This window comes from Oncorhynchus mykiss, unplaced genomic scaffold (genome assembly GCF_013265735.2).
Source record: "Oncorhynchus mykiss isolate Arlee unplaced genomic scaffold, USDA_OmykA_1.1 un_scaffold_600, whole genome shotgun sequence".
Lineage (NCBI taxonomy): Eukaryota > Metazoa > Chordata > Actinopteri > Salmoniformes > Salmonidae > Oncorhynchus > Oncorhynchus mykiss.
In genome coordinates, this window is record NW_023494047.1 from 47,230 (window position 1) to 67,635 (window position 20,406).

The window sequence follows — 20,406 nt, forward strand, 5'->3', positions numbered from 1 at the left end:
ATTTCCGACTTCTAATTCTGAGTTGGATGACGGTTCAAAATTATTCCCAGTTGGAGCGCGTTTTTTCCTAGTTCCCAGTTGTCTTGAACGCACTGAAGTCGGAGATTTCCTAGTTTCGAGTTCCAGGTTGTCTTGAACAAACCAAGTCGCCTAGCCTATTCCGATCTGACGTTTGAGTTGCGAGTGCTACACTGCACTGAGTTGGCAGTGGCAGTCCAAACTTCATGTAAGGTTAAGCATTTAAATAATTTATTTGAGCTAAACAGCATAACACATTTGATCGTAATAATGACAGAATTGCGTTTACTTTCATAGTCGTTTTCTCTCAGTGTTTTTTATTTGTGGCCTTGTACCTGCAGTAAATGTTAATGGCTTGATTAGGCTAAACATAATAAAACAATTCCGAATAAGGTATTGAGTTAGAATTGTATGCCTGACAATCTTATAAACGTCCAAACGCCTTCTGCAAACAATTTGGACTATGTTAAATATGAGAGCCAGGTCGGTAGGAAACCTATAAATTACACAACACATTACAAATGAAAGTCAAACTTAGGTTTTGCGAACATAACACAAAGTAAATAGGGTTGGACATAACATACTAAAAACACCAGAAAATCACCGGTCTGTTCCAAAGTATTTCCCCGCATAATAGAGAGATATAGGCTACAGTATGTGATCGTATACACAAGTAGGCAAGGTTTGAAATTATAATGTTTAAGTAAAATATTATATCGGATCCTGTCAATTTTCAGTATACAAATTATTTGAGATCATGTTCCGGCCCCTGACCAAAAATCGGCCCGCGACTGAATCTAGTTTATGATTCCTGACCTAGGTCATTTTTGTTATTTTTGTTATTTTTTTATTTCACCTTTATTTAACCAGGTAGGCTAGTTGAGAACAAGTTCTCATTTGTAACTGCGACCTGGCCAAGATAAAGCATAGCAGTGTGAACAGACAACACAGAGTTACACATGGAGTAAACAATTAACAAGTCAATAACACAGTAGAAAAAAGAGAGAGTCTATATACATTGTGTGCAAAAGGCATGAGGAGGTAGGCGAATAATTACAATTTTGAAGATTAACACTGGAGTGATAAATGAACAGATGGTCATGTACAGGTAGAGATATTGGTGTGCAGAAAATAAAATAAATAAAAACAGTATGGGGATGAGGTAGGTAAAATTGGGTGGACTATTTACCGATAGACTATGTACAGCTGCAGCGATCGGTTAGCTGCTCAGATAGCAGATGTTGGTGAGGGAGATAAAAGTCTCCAACTTCAGCGATTTTTGCAATTTGTTCCAGTCACAGGCAGCAGAGAACTGGAACGAAAGGCGGCCAAATGAGGTGTTGGCTTTAGGGATGATCAGTGAGATGCACCTGCTGGAGCGCGTGCTACGGGTGGATGCTGCCATCGTGACCAGTGAACTGAGATTAGGCGGAGCTTTACCTAGCATGGACTTGTAGATGACCTGGAGCCAGTGGGTCTGGCGGCGAATATGTAGCGAGGGCCAGCCGACTAGAGCATACAGGTCGCAGTGGTGGGTGGTATAAGGTGCTTTAGTAACAAAACGGAATGCACTGTGATAAACTGCATCCAGTTTGCTGAGTAGAGTATTGGAAGCTATTTTGTAGATGACATCGCCAAAGTCGAGGATCAGTAGGATAGTCAGTTTTACTAGGGTAAGTTTGGCGGTGAAGGAGGCTTTGTTGCGGAATAGAAAGCCGACTCTAGATTTGATTTTAGATTGGAGATGTTTGATATCAGTCTGGAAGGAGAGTTTACAGTCTAGCCAGACACCTAGGTACTTATAGATGTCCACATATTCTAGGTCGGAACCATCTAGGGTGGCGATGCTAGTCGGGCGTGCGGGTGCAGGCAGCGAATGGTTGAAAAGCATGCATTTGGTTTTACTAGCATTTAAGAGCAGTTGGAGGCCAGGGAAGGAGTGTTGTATGGCATTGAAGCTCGTTTGGAGGTTAGATAGCACAGTGTCCAAGGACGGGCCGGAAGTATACAGAATGGTGTCGTCTGCGTAGAGGTGGATCAGGGAGATTGTAGGACTGCCGGGGTGTTAAGCACATCCCAGTTTAGGTCACCTAACAGAACCAACTCTGAAGCTAGATGGGGGGCGATCAATTCACAAATGGTGTCCAGGGCACAGCTGGGAGCTGAGGGGGGTCGGTAGCAGGCGGCAACAGTGAGAGACTTATTTCTGGAGAGAGAGTAATTTTTAAATTAGTAGTTCGAACTGTTTGGGTATGGACCTGGAAAGTATGACATTACTTTGCAGGCTATCTCTGCAGTAGACTGTACTCCTCCCCCTTTGGCAGTTCTATCTTGACGGAAAATGTTATAGTTGGGTATGGAAATCTCCAAATTTTTGGTGGCCTTCCTGAGCCAGGATTCAGACACGTCAAGGACATCAGGGTTAGCAGAGTGTGCTAAAGCAGTGAGTAAAACAAACTTAGGAAGGAGGCTTCTGATGTTGACATGCATGAAACCAAGGCTTTTTCGACACAGAAGTCAACAAATGAGGGTGCCTGGGGACATGCAGGGCCTGGGTTTACCTCCACATCACCCGCAGAACAGAGGAGGAGTAGTATGAGGGTGCGGCTAAAGGCTATCAAAACTGGTCGCCTAGAGCGTTGGGGACAAATAATAAAAGGAGCAGATTTCTGGGCATGCTAGAATATATTCAGGGCATAATGTGCAGATTCAGGGGTATGGTGGGGTGCGGGTACAGTGGAGGTAATCCCAGGCACTGGGTGATGATAAGAGAGGTTGTATCTCTGGACATGCTGGTTGTAATGGGTGGGACAAAGGAGGTATCAGAGGTATGAAGAGTGGAACTAGGGGCTCCATTGTAAACTAAAACAATGATTACTAACCTGAACAACAGTATACAAGGCATATTGACATTTGAGAGAGACATACAGCGAGGCATACAGTAATCGCAGGTTACTAGTACATCAGAATGCTAATTACATTTTTATGTAATATAAAATTGTTGGCCTTCTAAACAACCGACCCATGGACCATGTGTGCTGCCAGAGAAGAGATATAGCCTAAGGGTTCAGTTAACAACTTAAATTAATGGTAATTGTTAAATAGCTATTGAAATGTGAAAATGTTGATTTGTCACTATGTTGACGGTCCCTAACTGCTGTTGGTGGACATAAGGAAAACTACAGGCGAATTTCCATTGAATATCTAATTTGAAACTGTCTTTACCTCGGTTGTTTAGTTCAACCTTTAAAAAATGTATGAGCATCTTGGCCTGCTTGTTTTCATTTAGCTATATTTCCCATTTCAGAGGTCAATGGAAAGCGCCGAAAGTGCAGGCACATGTTTCCCACTCATACGCACTGAATGCTGCGGGTGATTTGCTGCTACTCTCTGACAGCAACCATCAAACCGAACCCCAGAGACTGGGCTTGGGTATTCAAGATTAGATTATATACCTTTTGACATGAATATTCACATGTGATCTGTTTCATCTGACATTATGAAATGGATTGTTTTAACCTATATTCAATAATAAATATCCATAGTCAGGGAGGTATTCCAATGTTGTCAGTCATGATTGTTTAATAACTGCATTATTGTGCAGGTGAGCTGGAGCACCATAAAGGACACATTTGTGTGTGATAAGAGATACAAGTATTATGCACAGAATTATAGATATACTTCTCCTTGATGCAACCACTGTGTCAGATTTCAAAAAAACTTTACAGAAAAAGCACACCATGCAATAATCTGAGTACAGCGCTCAGGTAACAAAACAAGCCAAACAGATATCCTCCATGTTGTGGAGTCAACATTAGTCAGAAATAGCATTATAAATATTCACTTACCTTTGATGATCTTCATCAGAATGCACTCCCAGGAATCCCAGTTCCACAATAAATGTTTGATTTGTTTGATAAAGTCCATAATTTATGTCCAAATTCCTCCTTTTTGTTCGCGCATTTAGCCCAGTAATCAAAATTCATGAGGCGCGATCACTAGGTGCAGACGAAAAGTCAAAAAGTTTTGTTACAGTCCGTAGAAACATGTCTTTAGGATGTTTTTAACATAAATCTTCAATAATGTTCCAACCGGAGAATTCCTTTGTCTTTAGAATTGCAATGGTACGCAAGCTACCTCTTTCATGAACGTACGTGGTCAGCTCATGGCACTCTGGGAGAGACCTTACTCAATCCCCTCTCATTCGCCCCCACTTCACAGTAAAATACTTAAACAAGGGTCTAAAGACTGTTGACATCTAGTGGAAGCCATAAGAAGTACAATATGACCCCATAGACACTGTGTATTAAATAGGCAATGAGTTGAAAAACTACAAACCTCAGATTTCCCACTTCCTGGTTCGATTTTTCTCAGGTTTTCGCCTGCCATATGAGTTCTGTTATACTCACAGACATCATTCAAACAGTTTTAGAAACTTCAGAGTGTTTTCTATCCAATACTACTAATAATAGTAGTTCATCCGAACGGGAAAATGCTGCCCCCTAAAAGGTTTAAGGTTAGGGGAAGGGTTAGCTAAAAGGTTTAAGGTTAGGGGAAGGATTAGCTAAAAGGTTTAAGGTTAGGGGAAGGGTTAGCTGCAAAGTAACTAAAAAGTAGTAAGTAGTTGAAACATTTCTAATTAGCTAAAATGCTAAAGTTATCTGTGATGAGATTTGAACTCACAACCTTTGGGTTGCTAGACATTGCTAGACGTTCGCATTATACTCCCACCCCGACCAACAACCCTACTTTCATTTTTTGTCATAAGTAACCATCTGTAATATATCATACTAATTTGAGTGTCCTGGATTTACATTAACTATGTTACGTGTAGTCTATGAGACCAGGCTGCCTTTCTAGACCCTAGTCATGTGTCAGAATGGAAATGAGAATGTATGTTTTATATACTACAGTACTACTACAACTAATTATCATTAGTAGTAAAACATAAAATACAATCTGACAGCTGTAGGCTCTACACTATACAGCTGAATACCATCAATGCTTTTCAAGGGTTTCTCTCTGCTTGTCTCATTTATAACTGTTTCTTTCCATGAATGGCTGCAGTCTCTGACATCTATTCATGAAAAATATTTGGTGAATATAGTGTCAAAACATGTGACAGATATATGTACTGTACACCATACATCTTTTCCAATATATCTTCTACTCTTTATTCCACTTTCCCTGTTTCCTTGTCGTGTATCTAACTTGCTATATCTTGCGACAAATCACTGCAGTCTCTGACCACTATTCCTGAGAAATATGAACAAGCACTACAACAGTCTCTTTCATACTTACATGGTCTTTTGTTTACTTTCATGACCTCCATGACTTTGATTCTCTTTGGGTCGTAGACACAGTTCTCCTGTCGGTTGCTTTCTACCATATCGACTCCTGGTGGAACCCAGGCGGTGTCATATCCATGCTCGGTATGCCAGGTCTTCTGCATGGGGTGATCCTGCTGGTCTATGATCTTAACCTTCCCTACATCCACTCTGACTTTTAGTACTCTTCTCTTAGAGTTGGAAACACCAAGAGGGTATTTACAGGCTTTTTGAATGTCCCGTGTAACATAAACACCAGCACCAAGCATGCTGATATCTGCTTTTGATAGTATGAAGCCATCTTCTCAATCAGCTCTGCAGCCTCTACTGAGGTGCCATGGAACATCACATATGTTCGTTGATCCTCAGGATGTTCACCGGTGTCGAGAAAGTTGTCTAAGTATGGAGAGTTTGGTTTCATTTTCCTCAGGCAAGCCCTAGTCAACATGATGATTCTAGCTGTGAGAACCTGTGCCAAAATATGCTTTAATGAATATACAAACTTCTGCAATCCTGTAGTAACGATTTAGATCTCCTACAGGTCCTTCAGAAAATATTCATACCTCTTGACTTATTATATATTTTGTTGTGTTACAGCCTGAATTCAAAAATTCTCACCCATCTACACACACAATACGCCATAATGACAAAGTGAAAACATGTTTTAGACCAGGAAACGAAACCTAAATAGGTAAGATTGGCCTGCAGTCAGGAATTGAAACCTAAGCGCTAGGTTTCCTAAGCATACAGCGTATTCCTGCATTTGTCTGGCAGCAGCAGGTAAGAACGGTCTCATCTGTTTTTCGAGACATGTTAACATATTACTGGACACTTGGCTATCAAACAACCCCTGTTTACTTACTAAATAAGTCTTTACATGATCGTGTTATAATGCTAGTGTAATAATTCAGCATATTTTGAAATATTATTCAGCCATAACAATTTAGTGTAACAGTTTCAGCCTTAGGAATTTTAATTATGTTAACTTACAAATTGTAATTGCAATGTATGTACTTATATTACAGCTCATTTCAGCAGAGGTGTATTTAACAACGGTTTGGTTACTATGGATGTTAACCCTGATTCCCCATACTACATCAACTTGCTTGACAGCAAGTCTCATCCTGAAGATCACAGAGAATATGTGATGTTTCATGGCTGCTCAAAAGAGGGCGCAGAGTTGATTAAAAGGGAACCCCAGAGACTGGGCTTGGGTATTCAAGATTAGATTATATACCTTTTGTCATGAATATTCATCTGTGATCTGTTTCATCTGACATTATGATATGGATTGTTTTAACCCATATTCAACACATAAATATCCATAGTCTGGAATACCTCCCTATGTTGTCAGTCTTGATGCAGTTTAATAACTGCATTATTGTGCAGGTGGGCTGGAGCACCACAAAGGACACATTTGTGTGGGTAGAACCATCATTGGATCTGATAGGACAGGATCTAGTTAGAAAACAAGTGGTTTTTCGTGGTAAGACCATGTGTGCATTTTATCCTCAGACTTTTCAACTAACATGGACTTTGATATTAATCAGTGTGCTCAGTTTAGGTTACACTTTCTTGATGGTACCAGTAGGCCTATGTTAACTTCTTGATTTTATACACAAAAAAATGTAAATGTACTTTTCCTTTGATATTTAAGTGATCAATATTATGCCGGGGATTACACTGACAATGATATTCTATTCCTGATAACATACAGAGGATTCTACAGAGTTCTATCAGCTCTGGTATGCTGATAGTAATGACCAAGTGAGAGGAGCCAGCACCCCCCTCTGCTTTAAAACCCCAAAACACAGACTACTGCCTGGAAAACAACCAGTTGGTCATCACAACACAGGAACAATACAATCCACAATATCTCAAATCCAAAGATTGTGTTTTGAAGACCATGCGTGAACTACTTGTCTTTAAAAGGCAGCACTCTCTGTTGGGATTGATGATGTTCCTCACAAGAACATATTAGCTAAAATGATCCATAGGAGAGGATATGTACATGATGTGTGTTTCTGAATCTAGGAACAGGTAGAGTAAAGTGAGAGAGAGAAAGAAGAGCTGGTCATGGAGATAGAGCAACTGAAAGAGCAACATGAGACTCTGAGAAGTGTCCTGAAGGAGCAACAGCAAGAGATTGATCCCCTCAAGGTTTGTTTTCAAGTTGTTTGTTCCAACAGCAGCTTCTTTCTCAAGCTGATCTCAGATCATTTTGTATTATTCTGTAGGTTAATCCGACAAACACTCCTTTTACTATATGTTACGTTTTGCATGGTATGTATTAATTTGTGGAAGTCCATCACTCATTTAGTTTGATATGTTATGAATTACAATTCGTATTAAATGTTAAGAATTTGCAAAACGTGCAAAATGTTACGACTGAAAAATGTACAATATGTTACAAATTTGCAAAACGTATGATATTTTACGAATTATAGATAGGTGGCTAACGTTAGCTAGCTGGCTAATATTAGCTTGGCTATAGGTTAGGGTTAAGTTTAGGAGTTAGATTAAAGGGTTAAGGTTAGGGGAAGGGTTAGCTAAAAGGTTTAAGGTTAGGGGAAGGGTTAGCTAAAAGGTTTAAGGTTAGGGGAAGGGTTAGCTAAAAGGTTTAAGGTTAGGGGAAGGGTTAGCTAAAAGGTTTAAGGTTAGGGGAAGGATTAGCTAAAAGGTTTAAGGTTAGGGGAAGGGTTAGCTGCAAAGTAACTAAAAAGTAGTAAGTAGTTGAAACGTTTCTAATTAGCTATAATGCTAAAGTTATCTGTGATGAGATTTGAACTCACAAGCTTTGGGTTGCTAGACATTGCTAGACGTTCGCATTATACTCCCACCCAACCAACAACCCTACTTTAATTTTTTTGTCTAGAGTAACCATCTGTCTGGTCGTAATATATCATACTAATTTGAGTGTCCTGGATTTACATTAACTATGTTACGTGTAGTCTATGAGACCAGGCTGCCTTTCTAGACCCTAGTCTTGTGTCAGAATGGAAATGAGAATATATGTTTTATATATATGTACTACCAGTACTACTACAACTAATTATCATTGGTAGTAAAAAATAAAATACAATCTGACAGCTGTAGGCTCTACACTATACAGCTGAATACCATCAATGCTTTTCAATGGTTTTCTCTGCTTGTCTTGTTTCTAACTGTTTCTTTCCATGAATGGCTGCAGTCTCTGACATCTATTCATGAAAAATATGAACAAGCATTGATCAAGATCCAACAGCTGAAGAAGGAGCAAGAGGAGTTGAAAGGGAAGGTTGAGGTCCAAAGTGTGGAGATTGCACAGTGAGTCATTCTTGTCTGAAGCAATCCATTCAATGCATGGGAACATAGCGTTCTAGTCCAACACCTTTCCAGTCATATCATGATATCATGCTGCCTTGGTGCCCTAGTGTACCAATGTGGTTCCTCATGCCCCCGTGTCTGTGTAAACAGGCTGACCCCAAGGCTCAAATCTGAGCAGGAGAACCGCAGACTGAAGGATTACATTCAACTTCTACAGGTCAGCACACTCAGCAGAGTAATCAATGAGAGTGAATGCTTTTAACACACATACGCTCTTTAAAAGACTAGTTGACTAATTCATTCAACGTCATGGAATCTGCAGGAGGCTCGGACACAGTTGCACCAGGAGCGGCAGGCTTCCAACAACACCCGCAGACGTGCAGAGAAAGCCGAGAGGGAACTGGAGGAGGTCTATGAGCGCATGGAGAGCACTTCCATGACGTCTGCTCAGATCAAGCAGAAGAGCAGCAAACTAGAGGTGCATTTATATTTTTAAAAAATGTATTTTACTCTCCTTTTTCTCCCTTATTTTGATCTTGTCTCATCGCTGCAACTCCCCAACGGGCTCGGGAGAGGCGAAGGTCGAGTCATACGTCCTCCGAAACATGACCCGCCTTACCTCGCTCATTAACAACCATCAGCTTAACCCGGAAGCCAGCCACACCAATGTATCGGAGGAAACACTGTTCAACTGGCGACTGGGGTCAGCCTGCAGGCTCCCGGGCCGGCACAAGGAGTCGCTAGAGCACGATGAGCCAAGTAAAGCCCCCCCCGGCCAAACCCTCCCCTGACCTGGACAACGGCCGGTTGTGTTCAGGGTTGGGGAATAACGGATTACTTGTAGAGGATTACATGTAGAGGATTACAAAACCTGTAACTGTAATCCGTTACATTACCAGCAAAAATATTGTAATCAGATTACAGATACATTTGAGGATTACATCGAGGATTACTTTTAGATTCAGAAAGGATGTTTGTGGAAAAAAAATCTGTTTTCTCAATGACAAAATAGGTGCAAATTTAAGTTTGTTCCACCTCAGCGAGTCTGACCACAAGTCAGAGACGACTATGATGACACGCCAAAGGTGTTTGATGGATTGCGGGAAAAGAGCAGGAATAGGCTTTTGTAGGCTACAGTCCAAGCTATGTCTTGGTGCCAATGCTGTCGGCATCCAAAGATTATCCAACTTGAATAAACTCTTGGAGGTAAGGATGACATCAGTGTTGTAGCCTATGGACGATACGGATACCACCTATTATTGATATTTACATAGCGCATTGATGTGAATCACACTGCTGCTCTCTCATTTAGCTATTTGCACCTTACTGATTGTGGTTGTTGTGGATGTCTGGTCACAAATTTAAATGTGTATTTGAACCTAATAATGGTTGAATTCAAGAGGTTTAAGGTGCCTATCAATCACAGTTCACTAGACAGCCAGTGAAAATGCGCTCTTGCAACAGTTGCATAGTGCAGATCCAAGCCTATGGAATAAAAGTGGGGCTTGTATTGCTCAATCTAATTCATGCTGATAAACAAAGAGAAATCCATAGACCTAATGGGCACATGCTCAAACTTTCAAATTTTTGATAGACTTAAATGGGTAATCAGTAGTTGTTACATCCATTTTTGGACGTATATATATATACAGTGGATATATATATATATATATATATATATATATATATATATATATATCCACTGATTCTTGAAGAATATAACTTATAAATCCCCCATGAGCTTAGTTCAACTGTTACACTCCATGGGAACCCAAAATATTCCAATGTTTGTAAACATTGTAAATGTAAACAAACACTGTGTAGCCTCATGACAAGGTTAAAATAAAAATATATATCGTGGATGGTCAGTCCTTGGATACGTAGCTCTGTCTATTCATCCAAGAGTGGTTACATTTCTCCAGGCCCATCCCTCAGCTTTTTTACCAAAACAGAGGCGGGGTGGCGGTTTTGTTATTGTTTCATCAGTGGATGTGCCTTTTAAACAGCTGCATATTATCAAGATATCAAAGGGTATAACATTTATTGGAATGACTGGAATTCTAATATACTTTGGTTTTTAATGTAAAGATATCATTTAATTGAATTATTATATGTAGTAGAAAGCGATGGGTTAGAAGAAGCCTACATAACCAACCCATAAAGTAACATTTAACATCTGTATATGGCCAGCTATGTAAACTTTAACATTGATTTATCCTTCAATAGATGTTGTTTAATTGGTAAGATACATTTTTGTCTTCTTCTAATGCCTCTTAAGGGGAAAGTAATCTAAAAGTAATGGAATGTAATTAGATTATGTTACTGAGTTTGGGTAATCCAAAAGTGATGTTACTGATTACAATTTTGGACAGGTAACTAACAGATTACATTCAGAAAGTAACCTAACCAACCCTGGTTGTGGGACAGCCCGGGAATGAACCCGGGTCTGTAGTAACACCTCTAGCACAGCAATAGAGTGCCTTAGACGGCTGCGCAACTCAGGAGGCCTAAACTAGAAGTGCTTTAAGGATATCTTAGACACTATTGAATTTTCCGATCCACCAAATGGATATGATTTTTGTTCATCAATATGTTGTTTGTTCTGTGAAGTTAGTCCACCTGTAAATGAATAGAGAACACACTAACCTTATTCTCTTGGCTGATCACGAGTTGCCTGTCTCTCCTCCCAGATGCAACTTTTAGAGTTACGCAGAATCATTGAGGAGAAAGAAAACATAGCAGAGATGGCTAAAGTAGAAAATGAGGAGTTGTCCAGAGAAAATCAGGTGATTGCTATGAATTTTGCTACTATTTACATTAGTCATTCAATTTTTCATTGTTTTTACTGTAGAGTTGGTGATGTTTTCTCATCATGGAGTTCTCCACTGTATTCTGTCAGGACCTCAGAAGAGATATTGAGAGACTTCGCAAGGAGTTCACTGACCTCCAGACTGTGTCCTTGGAGCCTCCCAGCCCTTATGGCTCTCCAGCTGACCCCACCCCTACTGAGGAGCAGCAGCTAGATGTACTATCTGAGACCCCAGGTAATCTCAATTCTCCAGCTGTTGGAAAGCCTCACCTTAATATTCCTGAATCAGAAATGAACGCCACTTGGGCCTCATGAACACTCTTTCTTGAAAAATAACAAAACGTGTTCAATTCTGACATATGATTTCATTTGCAGACACTGCTCCAAACTCCGAGGAGGTATGTAGAGTCATTCCTATGGTATAAATCTGGGGTCCCCAATTACATTCAACCCAATTGTTCTTTGAGCAGATGGTCAGGAAGCCAGAACATAGTTGTAAATCATTTGTACACTTCAAATTGACCTAAAGAATCTCAAACAGATAAAGTATTTGACAAAAACAGAATCATTTCAAACCTTGATTACATGGGGATACGATCACATATATCTATTTATACGTGGGAATAGTTGGGAACAGATTTCCTAAATTAAAATCACTTTGGGCTGATTTCCTGATTTCCTTCTTTTAAAGTCTGTTATGTGTGTTTGTGTTCTTTTTTGTGGCTCATAAAAAATCCCGGCGCGCCTATAGGGGAACCCTGTGGTTATACATGGTATAAATGCAGTTTACACGTTTACAACAAGATACACTAGTGATTTGGGATCAAAGGGTTGATTTCACAATGGTTTATGCACCATCATTTCTGTACTACACTATAGTTAACTATCCATCTATCTGGTATTACCACTTACAGAGCCTTCAGAAAGTATTCACACCCCTTCACTTACAGAGCCTTCAGAAAGTATTCACACCCTTCACTTACAGAGCCTTCAGAAAGTATTCACACCCCTTCACTTACAGAGCCTTCAGAAAGTATTCACACCCCTTCACTTACAGAGCCTTCAGAAAGTATTCACACCCCTTCACTTACAGAGCCTTCAGAAAGTATTCACACCCCTTCACTTGCAGAGCCTTCAGAAAGTATTCACACCCCTTCACTTACAGAGCCTTCAGAAAGTATTCACACCCCTTCACTTACAGAGCCTTCAGAAAGTATTCACACCCCTTCACTTACAGAGCCTTCAGAAAGTATTCACACCCCTTCACTTACAGAGCCTTCAGAAAGTATTCACACCCTTCACTTACAGAGCCTTCAGAAAGTATTCACACCCCTTCACTTACAGAGCCTTCAGAAAGTATTCACACCCCTTCACTTACAGAGCCTTCAGAAAGTATTCACACCCCTTCACTTACAGAGCCTTCAGAAAGTATTCACACCCCCTTCACTTACAGAGCCTTCAGAAAGTATTCACACCCCTTCACTTACAGAGCCTTCAGAAAGTATTCACACCCTTCACTTACAGAGCCTTCAGAAAGTATTCAACCCCTTCACTTACAGAGCCTTCAGAAAGTATTCACACCCCTTCACTTACAGAGCCTTCAGAAAGTATTCACACCCCTTCACTTTGTACACATTTTGTTTTGTTACAACCTGTATTTTAAATGGATTATATTGAGATTTTGTTCCACTGGCCTACACACAATATACCCCATAATGACAAAGTAACTTGTTTAACAAATTAGTTAAATGAAAAGCTGAAATGTTTTGAGTCAGTAAGTATTCAAGCCCTTGTTATGTCAAGCCTAAATAAGTTCAGGAGTAAAAATGTGCTTTACAAGTCACGTAAAAAGTTGCATGGACTCACTCTGCGTGCAATAACAGTGTTAACATGATTTTGAATGACTACCTCATCTCTGTACCCCACACATACAAGTATATATGTAAGGTCCCTCAGTCAAGCAGTGAATTTCAAACAGGCTCAACCACAAAGACCAGGAAGTTTTTCAATGCCTCGCAACGAAGGGCACCCACTGGTAGATGGGTAAAAAGAAAAGCAGACATTGAATATCCCTTTGTGCATGTTGAAGTTATTAATTACACTTTGGATGCATCAGTCACTAGAAAGATACAGGCATCCTTTCTATCTCAGTTACCGGAGAGGAAGGAAACTGCTCAGGGATCTCACCATGAGGCCAATGGTGACTTTGATATTATTACCACTTAAGACCTGTACCTGTCCATAGTTGTCCTTGCAGTGTCGTCACTGCCATGAGTGGTTCCCTGGCATCACCCAGGATGAGCTGGGGCTGCATGAGGACAGCCACAGACTGTGTCCCTACTGCACCCTCATCTGTGACGGAGTGGAGCAGACTATATTTGAAGACCACATCTTCAGCCATGAGGTGTAGAGATGCCACATCCTCACAACCATTTATACAGAGAGTTGCTGAGAGTAGACTAAATCTGATACTCTACTGAATATATTCCCAGGAGTTCACTGACCTCCAGGCTGCTCCAGTGTCCATGGAGCATCCCAGCCCTTATGGCTCTCCAACTGACCTCACCCCCACTGAGGAGCAGCAGCTAGATGTACTATCTGCCTGTCTACTCTCTGGGAACCACTATGAGACCCCAGGTAATCTCAATTCTCCAGTTGTTGGAAAGTCTCACCTAAATATTCCTGAATGAGAAATGAACGCCACGTGCCTCACGGACACGCCTCTTGAAAAATAACAAAACATGTTCAATTATGATTGACATATGATTCTGTTTGCAGAAACTGCTCCAAACTCCCAGGAGGAAGAGGTATGTAGAGTCATTCCTATGGTATAAATCAGGGGTGTCAAACTCACTTCCTGGAGGACCGTGTGTCTCCTGGTTTTGTTATTTACTTTAAATTACTGACCAATTGAATACCTAGACAATCAGGTGAGGGGGATGTGTTACTAAGGGAGGAGTGAAACCCCGCTGGTACTCGGCCCTCGAGGACTGGAGTTTGACATCCCTGGTATACATCACGTGTCAAACTCATTCCACGGAGGGCCGAGTGTCTGTGGGTTTTCGCTCCTCCATTTTACTTGATTGATGAATTAAGGTCACTGATTAGTAAGGAACTCCCCTCACCTGGTTGTCTAGGTCTTAACTGAAAGGAAAAAACCAAAAGCCGTTGACACGGGCCCCTCCATGGAATGAGTTGGACACCCCTGATATACATGGTATAAATGCAGTTTACACGTTTACAACAAGATACACTAGTGATTTGGGATCAAAGGGTTGATTTCACAATGGTTTATGCACCATCATTTCTGTACTACACTATAGTTAACTATCCATCTATCGGATGTTACCACCTAAGACATGTGCCTGTCCCATAGTTGTCCTTGGAGTGTCGTCACTGCCATGAGTGGTTCCCTGGCATCACCCAGGATGAGCTGAGGCTGCATGAGGACAGCCACAGACTGTGCCCCTACTGCACCCTCATCTGTGACGGAGTGGAGCAGACTATCTTTGAAGACCACGTCTTCAGCCATGAGGTGTAGAGATGCCACATCCTCACAACCATTTATACAGAGAGTTGCTGAGAGTAGACTAAATCTGATACTCTATGGATGATGCTCCTAACAACCCATCATACAGAGAGTTGCTGAGAGTAGACTAAAGATGATACTCTACGGATGATGCACCTAACAACCCATCATACAGAGAGTTGCTGAGAGTAGACTAAAGATGATACTCTACGGATGATGCTCCTAACAACCCATCATACAGAGAGTTGCTGAGAGTAGACTAAATCTGAAACTCTACGGATGATGTTCCTAACAACCCATCATACAGAGAGTTGCTGAGAGTAGACTAAAGATGATACTCTACGGATGATGCTCCTAACAACCCATCATACAGAGAGTTGCTGAGAGTAGACTAAAGATGATACTCTACGGATGATGCTCCTAACAACCCATCATACAGAGAGTTGCTGAGAGTAGACTAAAGATAATACTCTACGGATGATGTTCCTAACAACCCATCATACAGAGAGTTGCTGAGAGTAGACTAAATCTGAAACTCTACGGATGATGTTCCTAACAACCCATCATACAGAGAGTTGCTGAGAGTAGACTAAAGATGATACTCTACGGATGATGCTCCTAACAACCCATCATACAGAGAGTTGCTGAGAGTAGACTAAATCTGAAACTCTACGGATGATGTTCCTAACAACCCATCATACAGAGAGTTGCTGAGAGTAGACTAAAGATGATACTCTACGGATGATGTTCCTAACAACCCATCATACAGAGAGTTGCTGAGAGTAGACTAAATCTCATACTCTACGGATGATGTTCCTAACAACCCATCTAGGACATTATAAAACAAAATGTATATCCACCTGTTCATAAATGTTCTCTTGTCTAAGACTGTCCATTCTTAATTTCAGTCTTAGTAGAGATTTGCCTCCATTGCTGGTCAATAGGAATGTATTGCTTTGCTTTTTAATGGTTTCTCTATTGTTATAAACTACGTTTACTTTGGCTTATTGCACTATACTGACTCTCTCCCCTTAAACCTGCTGCTAATATATGTGTTGCATATTAGAGTCAAATGATTCATGCCCAAATGATTCATGCCCAAATGATCATGCCCAAATGATTCATGCCCAAATTGATTCATGCCCAAATTATTCATACACAAATGATTCATGCCCAAATTATTCATGCCCAAATTATTCATACCCAAATGATTCATGCCCAAATGATTCATGCCCAAATGATTCATGCCCAAATGATTCATACCCAAATGTTTAACGGTCAAATGATTGAAAGTTGAAATGGGATTAATGTGGGAAGAATTTTGTTGTTGTTATATTCACAGTTGTCTTGACATGAAATAAACATTGTTTTGTATCATGAACTACAATATTCAAATAATTACTATGCTATTTAAATAGAAGGTTGTTGAATATAATGAATAATACAACAACAACAAATGAATGAATGACAACTGCCTCAGAACATAACATTTGTAACCTAGTTTTCATCTCCAGCTATGTATTCCACCTAGTCAGAAGTGACTTTTTCGTAGCAGGTTAGGAGAACTTATGCAGCAGGTTAGGAGAATTAACGTAGAAGGTTAGGAGACTGAGGTTAAGGTTAGGGTTAGTTACATTGCTCTCCTAACCTGTAACGAAAAGTAACATCCGGTCGTAGCTGTACTCCATCTAGTCACAACCAGAGAGGAGGGCTGACAGCAGCCAATAGTGTGGCTCTGCAGATGATTGGGAATCCAATGCATGTAGCCTGATCAGTCATTAATTAGGCTAAATGACTTGACAAAAATGTTTGTTAGAGGAATTTTACAACCCTAATTTAACTGTAAAGAAACGCTCCACTTCACTAGAGGGTGCTTTTTGGCCCTGGTCAAAAGTAGTGCACTATAAGGGGAATAGGGTGCTATTTGGAATACACAGTCTGACATGTTATATAGAAAAGGAAAGGAGAGAGAAGAAAAAAGAACCCTGGTTAATTTTTCTAAATGTTTGTATTGTAATAATTACTGTCTAGTGGGGATTTCTGTTAAGTTGGGTTTTCGTTGACGTCTTTATTTTCTGTTTACATTTTCAGACGCATCGTTTTGTGACAAATCGTCTTAGAGGAAGGCACCATGTGGAACTCAGTCTAAAAACAATCTCTAACCACAACCCCTTGGAATGAGTCCCAAAAGGTGCACTATTCCCTTTCCAGTGCACTACTTTTTTACCAGAGCCCTGTGCAGGGAATAAGGTGCCATTTGGGACGTACACCTTCCCTTCTTCCCCACTGGGCCTGACATCATTTTAGACACTAGTGTAGATCTAAAGGGATTGAATTAGTGTTAGCAAGATATCTCTAACGTCTGTACAATGCTCTTAGATCTACACTGGTGTCTAGGGGATATGGGTTAGGGGAGAAGTGTCTAGGCGCTAGGCTAGGGTTGTTTCTGGACAGATCCTTGTAATTGGGCACTTTGGTTTTGAAAACTAATGCAAACAGAGAAGAAAGCAGAGAGAGGTGAAGAGAAAGGGATGAGAGGAAAGAGAGGAAAGAGGGGAAAGAGGAGTGTTACCATGACGTCAGCATGTCTTCCTGGGGGACCAGTCAAATTTAGGGTAATCTAACTGTGGTCTGAAATTGTCAATTTGTAGGCTAGTTCTGGCCCATCCCGTTGGTTTCTGGAACCAATCAGAACAGTCAGAATGAGTTTGCGTTCTAGGGTGGCAAATCCATACTCATCTTAGAGAAGAAATGTCAGTTGGTCGGAGCAATGTGAATAGGTAGCCAGGCTATCCATCCTTCTTCAATGCACTGATCAGACATGACTGGTCTGGGGGAATCTGTACTGAATAATTCTAATGTTTAACTTGTATAGGAGAAGAAAAATACTTTATTATCCACACAAGATGGCAACGTTTCTTCTGCTGTACCCAACACACACACACACTAGGTTGGAGAGGCTGGATCTGTCATAGAGGAGGAGGAAGGATTCATTTTACTGAATACTTATGGCAGGTACCCTACACTTAGCCTATGTGTTGTCTTAGTTAGGCCACATATTAATGTTATCATGTAATTACATAATTGTCCAATTTAAATGCAGAATTCTGCTCAGAATTCACTTTCAGGATATCTGGGTAGGCCTAATATACTGTCTATGGAGATTTTTTTTGACCAGCTCATGAACTCGGTGGGCTTTTTAGGACGTTGTTTTGATGTTCGACGTTCACTCGGCCGTTCGCTCACATTCCGGATCTAAAGTGGGGTGTATTCATTAAGATCCAAACGGAAATAAACGGGCAGAAACGGGGCGGGACTAACCTGAGAAACGCTCGTTTTCGTTGCAAAACATTGTGCTACGCTATGCACTTGTGAAGTCAACCCTGGCATGTACTGTTTTTCTCTCTCTTTCCTCTCACCCCTCTCTTATCTACTCACCCCCTATCTCCTTTCTTCTCTGTATTAGTTTTTAAAACCAACGCGCGCAGTTTTAGTGATACAACAACACCACGTTTAGTAGCCAAACGTCGCCCAAATAATGTTTTTATACGCCGAAGTATAAGTGAAAGTACAAATAGCTAAAGCTACACGAGCTCACTGAAATACGACGCGAGAAAGATTTTGGGGACAAGGTAAGGCTTTTCTAACAATCGATAACGGGATTGTGAAACCAACACATGATCTGCTGTGCCCAGCCTTTGTCCTACTACCTATTTTTTTTAACTATTAAATGCGAATTATTTGGCAAGTTTGTGGCTATATACCCATGGAACATATACATTAAAGACAACTGCTCTTTCCATGAGTTGGTCCTGCTGCGGAATTCTCCATTTCTAATATGTGTAAACACAAGTGCGGATTTACTTCTGGGTTAACAGAGATTAATACATGCCCAATGACCATAGTTTAACTGTCATACATCAATGTTCGAACCAAATCAAAACCCCAAATATAAGCCTGTTTTAACACATAGATAAATTGATAAATTGACATTCAGTTGGGTATGTTTTTTCAAAATAGAAGATTTTTTTGAGTAAATAAACCTCATTATTTGACTGTTCGACTATTGACTGACTATATACTATCTTCTAGATATCCTTCATGTTGTGACATACCAGTGATGGGGCAGAATCACACCCGGTGACATGGCTTGTACAAGGCAATCCGCTTTAGAGTACATTCAAAATGGAAGGAGACTCCTTGTTGAAAGGCTCCAGAATCTGTCCCTCATTGTGGAAAACCTGTTCCAGCGCAAGGTTCTTCAGGAGGAGGAAGTCAGTAAAATTCAGGCAGAAGTTGACCGTTTTGACCAAACCAGAAAAATACTGGACTGGGTCACGGCCAAAGGAGAAGCTGCATGCTACGAGTTACTGATGATTCTAGACATCACAAGGAAGAGGACCTTAGACAACGCTGACTTACAGCAATGGATCAGCTGCTTCCCCTTCAAGGAAGACCCAGAGATGTCAGACTACCTTGTTGGAAAGTGATTATTATATTATACAATTAGTATCCAGTACATAGTATACAATTGGCTGGGCAGAAAATATATATTTTTTTAGGTGTGTTTGATTTAGCTTACTGTGTGCATCGGGTGGACAGGGTTTCTGTTGGCACAGTGCATTTACTCTCGCTTTTCCTTTGTATCATTATTTTAGGTTCAAAACCCTGTCACAGATATCAGTCACAGCTGAAATGTAAAGCTCGAAAGATCACAGAGGCTGCATGGAGACAAAGCTGTAGTCTCCTACCAGAGAGGTATAGAAATGAGGTGACTTTCTCTTACACTCCTCTTGTGTTAGATACAGACGTGCCTTCATCTCTCTCTAAAATCGAAACAAAGAGCAAAAGATGCAAGAAAGCTCGCCCTAAAAAGCTAAAGAGCTTCATCCCCGTGGCCAAACAGGAAACATCCCCGACTGACCTGCTTAAAACACCCAAGAGAAGGATCCTCTTAGTTGGAAAACCTGGAATTGGAAAGACAGCAGTCGCCCATCAAATGTTGAACCTCTGGGCACAGAAAGATCACAGAGAACTAGATTACATGTTTTACTTTGATGTGAGAGACATTTCACCCAGCACACATCCCATGAGACTGGAGGACCTTCTCTTTAACATGTACAGTGAGCCAGAAGAAAGTAGAGAAGAAGTGTTACAGGATATTAAGAAGAACTCTGAAAACGTTGTCATCATTTTTGATGGAATCACAGACTCTCCTCTCATTCGGTGATAAAGAAACTTGTGGACAAGGACCTCCTCCTTGATGCAAAGATTGTGATCACATGCAGACCAGAGGTTCCATCAGGAGACTTCCTGACAGACTGGCTCTCGTTCAGAGTGGAGGTGAAAGGGTTCAGTAATGAGTCCATCCGGGCTTACTTAACAAAGATGTTGAGTGCTGAGCCAACCCTACGCCA

General features: G+C 40.7%; 1 protein-coding gene, 1 long non-coding RNA gene and 1 pseudogene across 2 annotated transcripts; all 3 read left to right on the forward strand.

The window, feature by feature from the left end:
- Window positions 1-6,104: 6,104 nt before the first annotated feature.
- Window positions 6,105-7,354, forward strand: LOC118960357. The gene is made up of 3 exons (XR_005048450.1): window positions 6,105-6,125; window positions 6,371-6,559; window positions 6,735-7,354. It is a non-coding gene; the product is annotated as an uncharacterized LOC118960357 (long non-coding RNA).
- Window positions 7,355-7,360: 6 nt separating this feature from the next.
- On the forward strand, window positions 7,361-15,818 carry LOC118960355 (annotated as a pseudogene).
- Window positions 15,819-18,335: 2,517 nt separating this feature from the next.
- On the forward strand, window positions 18,336-20,219 carry LOC118960359 (protein NLRC5-like). Its single transcript, XM_036974497.1, has 3 exons — window positions 18,336-18,621; window positions 19,082-19,471; window positions 19,648-20,219. The coding sequence occupies exons 2-3, from the start codon at window positions 19,135-19,137 to the stop codon at window positions 20,217-20,219; spliced, it is 909 nt and encodes a 302-aa protein (XP_036830392.1). The 5' UTR covers window positions 18,336-18,621; window positions 19,082-19,134.
- The last annotated feature ends 187 nt before the right edge of the window (window positions 20,220-20,406 follow it).

Bases quoted from the DNA above. Each gene is read 5' to 3' on its own strand.
- LOC118960359 (XM_036974497.1), top strand. From the start codon at position 19,135: ATGGCTTGTACAAGGCAATCCGCTTTAGAGTACATTCAAAATGGAAGG. The intron at 19,472-19,647 runs GAAAGTGATTAT...TCATTATTTTAG, and splicing joins GATGTCAGACTACCTTGTTG to GTTCAAAACCCTGTCACAGA.